General features: G+C 49.6%; 1 protein-coding gene across 4 annotated transcripts in view; it reads left to right on the plus strand.

Moving 5' to 3' along the window:
- The window catches only part of SFSWAP (splicing factor SWAP homolog), an 82,763-nt gene that overhangs the window by 65,474 nt on the left and 6,731 nt on the right, over positions 1-10,558 (plus strand). For 3 of the 4 annotated variants that reach the window (XM_008061354.2, XM_008061356.2, XM_021714093.1), the window contains one exon: positions 4,038-4,160. In XM_008061354.2, coding sequence (XP_008059545.1) covers positions 4,038-4,160 — 123 coding nt within the window. Of the gene's footprint in view, positions 1-2,559; positions 2,716-4,037; positions 4,161-10,558 lie in introns of all 4 variants that reach the window. The other variant, XM_008061357.2, reaches the window with a different exon arrangement.

Here is a 10,558-nt window from a genome sequence, read left to right on the forward strand (position 1 = left end):
TAATCATTTCCAGGGATCCATGTGGATTGAAAATGCAACCTTTATAACTGGGAGGGGATAGTGTTCTCAGTAATATGAATTATCGAAGTGTTTAAAAAATTACATTTTAGGCTGGACATGAAGGCTGATGCTTATAATCCCATGCTTTAGAAGGCCAAGGTAGGAGGATCCCTTGAGGCCAGGAATTCAAGGCTTCAGTGAGCTATGATTGTACCACTGCACTCCAGCCTGGGTGACAGAGTAAAACCCTATCTCTAAAAAAATAATAATAATTAAATTTTAACCAAAATATTGAAAGTGTGAACGCTGTTGCCTTTAACTGTCCCTCCTTTCAGATAGAGTAGCCCATTATAGACACACTGTGTACATAGGGCTTGCTTCCAGGACCTGCCAAGACTCATCGACCGTGTCCAGTGACGTTGCCAGCCCAGAGTAATGTAGCGCAGCAGCTCATGTTTCCAGTTGTGGTAGGGGAGCTACATGGAATGTATTTCCATATTAAATTACTAAAATTCTCTGTAAACCGTAGGAAGTGAGGGTTAGAATGCCCTTCCTGGGGTTGGAGCCCCATTTGTTCAGCGCATCTAAATTGTAGGTGTCGCTGCATCTGCAAAGGTGAGTTAGTCACAGAAAAGTCATTAGTTTGGGAAAGTCATTCAGTTGCTTCTGGAAAGGCATACTGATGATGACGAGGTAGCAGTTAGTGTCTTTGTCAGCACTGATTAAAGTATAGGACTTGCTCTCGTGTTGTTTTCTGTTTTCATGGGTGTTTGTATATCACATCAGGTTTTCTTAATGGGATGAAGTAGTGCCTGTGCAGTTTATTTACTGCCTGCAATTAAAATGTAATTGTAATGGCTTGGGTATTTTTTAACTAAACTTATAAGTCTAAAGCTTGAAACTAAGCTTGTTCTTAAAACGTTTGGTAAAATGACCTCTGATGTTGAATCAGGTATCTAAATGTATGTTTAGGATCAGCCTAGCCTTGGGGTGGTTCTAGATAGATCTTTTAATTTTATCCTTTTAGGACATCTTGCATTGTGGAGAATTTATATAATAAAGATATATGTCTGACCAGGCACGGTAGCTCAGCCTGTAATCCCAGCACTTTGGGAGGCCAAGGCGAGAAGATTGCCTGAGCACGAGGGTTCTAGACCAGCCTGGGCAACTTAGCGAGACCTCGTCTCTGCAATAAATTACACACAAAAAAAATAAGCCAGGTGTGGTAGCATGTGTCTGTAGTTCCAGCTACTTGGAAGGCTGAGGTAGGAGGATCGCCTAGGTCCAGCAGGTCGAGGCTGCGATGGCCGTGAGCAGCCTGGGTGACAAGAGTGAGACTCCAACTCAAAAAAAAAAAAAAAAAAGATTTATATCTTTGTAGAAATAAGCTCCCTAAGGACTTGAGGTGGTGGGAGGGGAGACTGGGGGTTAATATGACTTTTATTAAAGAGTATGATTTAACATTCAGAAAGTACTCAAGCAGGCAGAATTGGGATTATATTCTCATTCGAAACATGTGAGTCCTCACTGTCCTTTTTTTCCCATGATAGACTGCATAGCAAGCCACTGAAAGTAATTCATTCCACCTCTGACTCTCGTTTCTCAAAGGAGGACACATGAGGCTCCACATTCCCTGTGTGGCCATGTTTATCATGTGGAGGGGAGGGCAAGTGTCCACATGTCACACGGGGGGTCTGTGAGTTGTAGCCAAACCCAGACAGCCTCGGGGCATCTACATGTGGCCATGTAGGAAAGAGAAGCCACCCCTGCAGGCCACTGGCGAACTCGGGACCTGAGGAGAGTCCGGAGGTGGAATCCGGCCCGGTTTAAACCAAAGAGTGGTTCGGGAGAGGAGCCTGCAGGTGGCCCCAGTTGGGGCAGCTGAAAGGCTTGTGGGGGTGAGGGGAGGGAGGCCAGGAAACAGTCACATGTTGGTGAAAAGAATCTATTTATAGTTTTGATCGCTGTCATGCGATGAAGTTTCTGGAGTTTATCATTGAAAGAGTTCTCATTGTGCCTTTATTTGAAAGCACACTGTTAAGATTCTTTAGGAAAAAAGATGATCTGAACTGCATTAAGCTAGAAAGCTTTTATTTCAGACAGTGTCACCCTGAGGAAAGCCTTCACACATGGTGCCCTGATGGCCTAGAGCTCCTGTGGCCTGCACTGTCAGCATGTCCACAAGAAGAGTCTAACAATAAAAAGCGTTAGAGCTTCTTTAATTAAAGTAGAACTTAAAGAAGTATCTATGGTATACTACCCCTGATTCTGAGATAGGCTTTTCCCAGATAATCTGAAATCTCCTGACACCAGCCACTTCACTTTAAAGAATCTAATACTAATAGCCACTACAAAATGGTATTGTGTTTCAAAGTTACGGATTTGCAGGCATTAAAAACTAACTTATTTTTCCTGATTATTGAGTTTATTATAGAAATCTACATTTAAGCAACCGTAGGTGCTATGGCTTTGATTAAGCAGAGCTTTTTACAGGGTTCTGGTAGCGCCCAGCCCAGCACCTATTATTCTGAATGTGAAGTGTGTGCCTCCGTGTCACAGAGCCACAGCCTCCTCAGGGACACTGAGCACGGAGCCCTGTCAGAGCAGCTCATCAGTGGCCGCAGCAGCAGAGCAAGGAAGTTATCAGGCAGCCTCGACCACCAACAGATTTGCCACCTGGAGCTCTTTTGAGGGAAAACCTGGTAAAATGTCAAGGTGTCTACCTGACCTCGCCTTTGTAATCTGTATATAAATCTCAGGACAGGTCTGGAAAAAAATCAGAACCATTTTGCTAGTTGAAAGGCAGCGGGGCCGGAGGAGACCCTGGAGCCGGCTCTGGCCGGCCCTGGCATGGCACCCGCAGCCAGGCTGCGTCTCGGGCCACCCAGGCTCCCCAGGACAGCAGAAGCCGTGCTGCGTCTTGGGCCACCCGGGCTCCCCAGGACAGCGGAGCATGAGTGGGCATGGGCCGGTCTGTACAGCACAGCCTGTGTGGCTTGTTGGGTTTTGTTGTAATTAAGATGATTCAGAATAGAACTTTTTTAAATGGCAAAATCAGACTGCTCTTCCTTATATTGTTTTTTGAATAGGTTGTCATGGAAACCTAATGGAAAGAAATGGTATTTTTTTTCCAGATTTCTGCTCTTTGCAGGTCTTCCCAAAATAGTAACTTTACTGAATGAACAAAGAGCTGAAATGAAAGTCCTAAGCCTCGTGGTTAAGGGACCCTGCCTCAGGACCTTGGCCCCAGCTGGGCGAGGCCTCCGGGCCCTGTGGCCTTGCGTGGCTTACGTCCCTGCGTGGAGAGAATAGTCTTGGGCGCATAGAAAGGAAGAGTACATGTTAATGGGTGGGTCGCCTTCGTGAAATTTACAAACTTCAGTCACTGAGCCTAAACTGCTGTGAGAGTGGCGTGTTCTGAATCAGATTGAAGGGTTGGGCTTCATGCCAGCACCCCCACAGCCCTTCCTTGACCAGCCATGCTACGAGGCCGTGCGTGTGAGCAAGAGAAGCTTCCGGGTAGTCCTCCAGCTCCATGACCTTTTAGTTTTTTCTCTTGCTGGTGTTCAGACAAGCAGACAGGACTCCCTGGGCTTTCACTGCCTTTTCTTGCCTGATGCTGGTCGAAATGCCAATGAGCCAAAGTTCCTAGGGGACACGTGGGCAGAGAGGCAAGAGGAAGGGAGGGAAACAGTGGCCAGAGGTGGCCGCGACTGCAGTCAGGCCTCCCTAGGGAGCGTTGGTTGCTGGTGACCACTACAAGGAGCAGTGCATAGCCCCAGCCTCCTCGTCGGTCAGGCATTGGTTGAGAGCTTACCTTGCTGCACCGAGTGCGTGGAGGGAGAGGGCGCCCATCTCCGCCTCTGAGACGGGGTTCGGTATGGGGAGAGCAGGAGGCTGGGGGGACCCTGTGCCTGCACCGTGCTGGCCAGTGCCCTGCAGCTTCTGCAGACAGGCTGACCCCTGCCTTGGTGGTTGGAAGGGTGGCATGTCCTGCATCCGATGGCAGGGCTCACCCCGCATCCTCTTCTGTCCAGGTCCCGCTCCCGGTCCCCTCGGAGGAGAGCCCACTCCCCTGAGAGGCGGAGGGAGGAGAGAAGCGTCCCCACCGCCTACCGCATGAGTAGCCCCGGGGCCAGCAGGAAGCGGACACGCTCCAGGTAGGCTGCTGGGTACGTAAGCACTGGGCACGGGCTCCTGGGGTCCCTGGGCAGGAAGGGCGTCGGAAGGCGATGTGCGCTTTGGTGAGCAGAGAGCAGCTGACCGCAGTGGGGCACGGAGTTCCTCAGTGGCACAGCCATCATCCAGATACTTGAGCACACCCGGCAACTGCCAGGCTGGATGTGGGATGCTCCCTTTCAGGCAGAGGGTTGCCTGCCCCCGGGGTCACACCGCGTCTTCTCCCGCTGGGGCCGTGCACAGCCGGCTTCAGGTTCACATGCGCCACTGTCCCCTGGCAACTGCCAGGCTGGATTCAGGGTACTGCCCTGTGCCCGCCCCCAGAGTCATAATGCATCCCCTCCCACAGGAGCTATGCATAGCCGGCCTTGGGTTCACATGCACTGCTGCCCCTCTGCCTGCTGGTTGGGGAGAGGACACGCAGCACAAACAGAAGGAAAGACAGCGTCACCCTTGAGCCTCCTGCCTCAAGGAAAATCACTGTGGTTGCCTGGGTGCTGTGAAATGGTGACCTCAGCCCAGAGATCCCAGGGGAGGACTACAGGGTCCAGTGGGCTCGGGAGAGCAGGGAGGGGCCCATGCTCTGATCTTGGGACCCCTGGTGGAGTATGTGGCAGTTGTCACTGGAGAGCCGGCACGGTTGGCTTCTACATGTGTCAGATGCAAGCCCCGCATGGTGCCTGTCTGGGCCTCTGGCAGCCCTGGGCCATGACTCTCTGCTCGCCTGAGCCCGGCACTCGTGGCTCCACTTCCAGCTTTGGGAAATACATCTGCAGTCTGTCCCCTCGGGAAATGCCTTGGCTTCCAGGAGCTCAGGACAGCTACCTCTCTGGTGCCACCAGCGGCACCGCCCTCTGGGAATGGGGGTGCCTCCCCCAGTCCTCCTGGCTGACATTGCAACCTGATGCCTGGTGCTGGTTGGCGGTGTATTACTGGTCTCTCTGAGTGTGAGGGCTCTCATTTTGTGGGGGTTATGCAGACTCCCGGCTAGCACACAAACAGGGAACGCTGCTGCCTGTGAGTGTGGAGGACACAGAAAAGGCCAGACGGAGCTGTGTGCACCACAGCCTCGAATGTCACAACAGTGCTGCTGACAGAACCTTCTAGAGGACAGGTCTTGCGTCTCCATAGTGAAGCATACACCTAGGGGCGTCCTGCTCCTTGGAAGGCAGTGCCCACAGGCTGAGTGGCTGCCCGAGGACACCCCTGACCCAGTGCCTTGACAGCCAGACCGTGTAGTTGGGGCTGCCAGTCACACGATTGTTCTGTTCATTGGTCAAATGGGATCTCTCCTTAAAGCTGAAAAATCAGCAAAGGAACTGCAGAACCGAGGGCCGCCAGCACATGTCTCCTGCTCGGCTCACTGTGAGTTTCACCCTGTGCCTTAGGAGTCCCTCGTGCAAGGCGATGGAAGCTGAAGTCAGGATGGGGTGTGCTCCTCAGCACTCCAGAAGCCATCGCCCACTTTGGTGTATGTGAAGGCCAGGGCGACATTAACTCCTCTAGCAAAGCATCACTCTTACAGAGGAGCTCTGGCCTTGCCCTCAAGTTAACCTTTGTATTTAAAGAAAGATCTTGGGAAGATGGTCATCGTGTCAGCAGTCGGCCCCGCCCTGGCAGGCTCGGGCATCACACTTGTGTGGTCTCTGACATCACCGCTGGCACTTTTTAAATTTTAATTTAATTTAATTTTTTTGACTTGGAGTCTCACTCTGTCACCCAGGCTGGAGTGCAGTGGCACACTCACGGCCACCGCAGCCTTGAACCGCTGGGCTCAGATGATCCTTCCACCTCAACTTCCCCGAGTAGCTGGAACTACAGGTGTGAGCCACCACATCTGGCTTATTGATTTAATTGTTTATTTGTTTGTATTTTGAGTTGGAGTCTCACTCTTATCGACCTACTGGGCTTAGGTGATCCTTCTGCCTCAGCCTTCCAAGTAGCTGGAACCACAGACATACACCACTATGCCCAGCTAATTTTTGTGATTTATTGTAGAGACAGGGTCTCGCCAAGTTGTCCAAACTGGTCTCGAACCGCCAGGCCCAGGCAGTTCTCTCATCTTGGCCTCCCAAAGTGTTGGGATTACAGGCTGAGCCACCGTACCTGTCCTGTTTATCTTATTCTGAGTTGGAATCTCACTCTATCGCCCAGGCTGTAGTGTAGTGTGCAGTCATGTGTACTGCAGCCTCAACCTATTGGGCTCAGGCAATCCTTCCACCTCAACTTCTTGAGTAGCTGAAACAATAGCCCCGTGCCACCACACCATCCCTGGCTAATTTATTTACTGTAGAGATGAGGTCTCACCATGTTACCCAGGCTGGTCTTGAACCCTTGGCCTCAGGCAATCCTCTTGCCTCCACGCCTGGCTCACCACTGGAATGAGTCCTGCAAAAGAGGTTGAGATTTAGAGACTACAATGCAAACTGTCCTGCCCAAGTAGGTGGAATTAAACCCATAGCCTCACTGTACAGAGTGGAAGCTGTGACGAGTCCACCAGGTGCTGGAGGGGTGCATATGTGTACAATTACTAGCTGATTCTATGATCTTAACTATAAACCCAGAGTTAATCTTTAAAGCTGAAATATGTTTTATTAGCAATCAAATTATGTTACTCCTGCAGTCAGACTGTCCCTCCATCCTTCTGCCCAAGAGTGGGTACAGGGCTCTTTGCCGTGCAGTGACATATAACTAATTCATCTATCACATCATTGTCACTTTACCCCTGTAACATCCCCAGGCCAGGGAGTGCACTTGATTGGAAGGGTTGGTTCTACAATCTCGTTACTTGCTTCTTTCACTGCTTCTTCATTTGAACTTTCTGTAACTTACAGAACAGTTTTTAACTTTTTGCACTCAGATGTCCCTTCTCAGGGAACGTAAAGAAATTGCTGTGATTATACAGGACAAACTTATGCCAGCACAAATTTTTCAAAAATGTATGTTTCCTTGAAGTTTTCCATTCAAATTGCACAAAAAAGCAAATAAAGAGGTGGAATGCATACTGAGATATACATTTAAAAATCAGCTGGCGTCATGTAGAAAGAGAACATGTGAGGTACTTTCACAGAGGTGCACAACCTGGACAGTAATTTACACTTTTTTTTTCTAAGCTGGAGGGCATTGATTGGCACACTCATAGTCACCCCAGCGTCAACTTGCTGAACTCAGGCAATCCTTCCACCTCAGCCTTCCAAATAGCCGGAACTACAGGCATGTGCTACCATGCCCGGCTAATTTTTGTGATTTATTGTAGAGATGAGGTCTTGCCAAGTTGCCCGGGCTGTTCTTGAACTCGTGGGCTCAGGCAGTCCTCTCACCTCGGCCTCCTGGTATTGCAGGCTTGAGCCACTGCGCTTGGCCTAAATTACACATTATTAACATGGGAGGAAAAAAACGAGACTGCGTTGTCTATCCCAATAGAAAAACACCAGGTGGAAGACGTCAGGCAAATTCCTGTGACACAGCATGTGTCACTGAACCTGCAGTGCATGTCGGTGACTGTTTCACACGTTAGAAAAATATATAAAATTTTAATATTTTGTCATGAATAAGTTCCTCAATATCCAAAATCTCATTAGAAGTCAAATATCATTACAATAAAATAATTGGTTCCGGCGCTATACTATTTAATACTATTTAATATTTAATAAAAAGTGCGGTTGAGGTGCTGGTAGCTGATCCATGAGTTGTCTCTAAGTGCAGAGAGTTAAAGTACGATGGCCAAGGCTTGGTGGCACCCACTTGTAGTCCCAGCTGAGGCAGGAGGATCACTTGAGCCCAGGAGATGGAAGCAGCAAGGATCCATGAGTGTACCACTGCACTCTAGCCTGGGCAACAGAACAAGACCCTGTCTCTTAAAAAAAAAAAAATTGTGTCGTGAGTACTATATGCACATGATCCGAAGCTCAGTTGGATACAAGTGACAGTTTGCTGCTTCAGCCGTCTCTCTCGACCCCTTCCTTCTTCCTACCCTCCCTCACATGTGTATTTCATCTTTGATGTTTTTGAAGCATCCAGGTTGGCTGTACATCCCACAGTCTGAATGTGTCTTACTGTATCCTCGTGGCTAGGTCCGTGTTCAGTATTTTGGCAAGAAGACTCTGTCGCAGATGTTGTGTGACATCACTGCATCTCATCAGGAGACCCAGAACTGTCTGTCTGTCCCTCCGTGCATGATACTGAGTGTGATCGCACCCTGAGGGCCACCCATCCCTCCCCTCCTCTTGCCAAGTGGGTGGGCGTGCTGTGAGGCAGCCTGTCTCTGCCTGCTGCAATCTCTGTGGCCACATCCGTGGATGACCCTGCCGCCACTCCTTCCACTGTCTGTCACAGAACACTGTCTGATTCCATCCTTCCTGGTGTTTATTGACGTTAGTCCGCTCTGAAGAAGAGCCCTCGCCCTTTGTCTTACTGTCACTGTGGGCTCAGGTTTTTTTGTTTTGTTTTGTTTTTCTTATTTGTTGTGCAGTGATCCATTGCCATTTTTATACTGTTGGATGGCAACATTGTCCCCAGTTCAGCCAGTGGGAGCTCTTTCACGCCAGCTCTGTGTTCTTTTGACACATCCCATCATTCTTGGCATACTTGCTTGCTTTTTGGCACTGATGTTTTCGCTTACCTGGTGCTTTCCGCACCCCAGCCAGTGTCTGCCTGCCACTTCTGCAGAGTTCCTTTAGTGAATATTTGGAAAGCAAGATCTCGGTATATTGATTTTATTTTATTTTTTTAGTCAGAGTCTCACTCTGTTGCCCAGGCTGGAGTGTAGTGGCACTGTCACAACTCACTGCAGCCTCAACCTCCTGGGCTCAAGTGATCCTCCCCTTTCAGCCTCCTGAGTAGCTGGGAGTACAGGCTCGCACCACCATGCCTAGCTAATTCTTTTTATTTTTTGTAGAGACCAGATCTCACTGTGTTGCTGAGGCTGGTCTTGAACTCGGGGGTTCAAGCAGCCCTCTTGCCTTAGCCTCCCAAAGCACTGGGATTACAGGTGTGAGCCACCATGCCCAGTCCATACTGAATATCTCTTGAGTAAAACGTGTTTGGCACCCAGGCATGATGGCACACATCTATAGTCCCAGCTACTCAGGAGACTGAGGTGGAAGGATCACATTAGCCCAAGCGTTCAAATCCAGTGTTTTCCACAAGAATGTTGGCCAAATCATATTGCAGCATACTTCAGCAGAATGTCCCAGTTGTTTTACTACAGCAAATAATGAATGACGACTGCTTTGTGTCATTGAGTTTCTGGCGCTTAAGCCTGCACTTGGCACTTGGGTGGCTGAGGGAGCGAGTGAAGACAGTGTGCGCTTGCCCTGGGAATCTGGCGCCACACGTGAGGTGTGCCCAGGTCAGCGTCGACTCTGCTAAAGGAAGGACACACAGCATCGCTCCTAGAACAGCCACCACAGAAAGCAACTGGGAATCCAGCAGAGGCTGTAGAGCAGGATTGTAGACGTTCTCTTAAATGCAGAAGGCAGCAGAAGGGGACGGGGAGGGGGAGAGAGAGCCAGCGGGACAAGTAAAAAGCAAGAAGCTTGTGGACCCTAAAACCACCCGTCCAGATAATTACACATGAGCTGACGGGTGGCCTGGCACAAAACAAGCTGCAGACCAGACCCAGCAGCAAGCCTAACACTAGGCACTTGTAAGAGATACCTTGCATGCAAATGTACAAGTTGACTAAAATTTAGAAGATGGTGGTGACTACTGTCGTTCCAGCTACTCCGGAGGCTGAGGCAGGAGGATCCCCTGAGCCTAGGAGGTCAAGGCTGTGGTGAGCCATGATCGTGCCACTGCTCTCCAGCTGGGCGGCAGAGAGTCCCTGACTCAAGAAAAAAAAATGTGAGACGGAAATAGATACAGCATGCCGTGCTCGTAGAAAGGTGACGTAGCTATGTCAACAGGAGCCAGTGTAGACTTCCAGAAGCGTTGCTGGAGGTAGACGGTGTTTTCATGATAAGAGGGTCAATTCATCTTGAGGACATAACTTTTTTAAATGTGTACCTTGAGGCAGGTGCGTGGCTCATACCTATAATCCCAGCACTTTGGGAGATGGAATTGAGAGGCTTGCCTGAGCCCTGGGGTTCGGGACCAACCTGGGCAACTCAGCAAGACCTCGTTTTTGCAGTAAATCAAAAAATTAGCTGGACGTGATCACGTGCCTGTGGTTCCAGTTACTTGGAAGGAGGATCACCTGAGCCCAGGAGGTCTAAGCTGCAGTCACCGTGATTGTGCCACTGCATTCCACCCTGGGTGACTGAGTGAGACTTGACTCAAAAAAACCAAAAATGTGCACATTGAATAAAAGAACTTTGAATCAAAAAATAATAATAGCCGGGCTCGGTGGCTCAGCCTGTAATCCCGCGCCTTTGGGAGG

The sequence above is a fragment of the Carlito syrichta genome, unplaced genomic scaffold, assembly GCF_000164805.1.
Source record: "Carlito syrichta isolate Samal-C Ts95f unplaced genomic scaffold, Tarsius_syrichta-2.0.1 Scaffold305214, whole genome shotgun sequence".
Classification (NCBI taxonomy): Eukaryota; Metazoa; Chordata; class Mammalia; order Primates; family Tarsiidae; genus Carlito; species Carlito syrichta.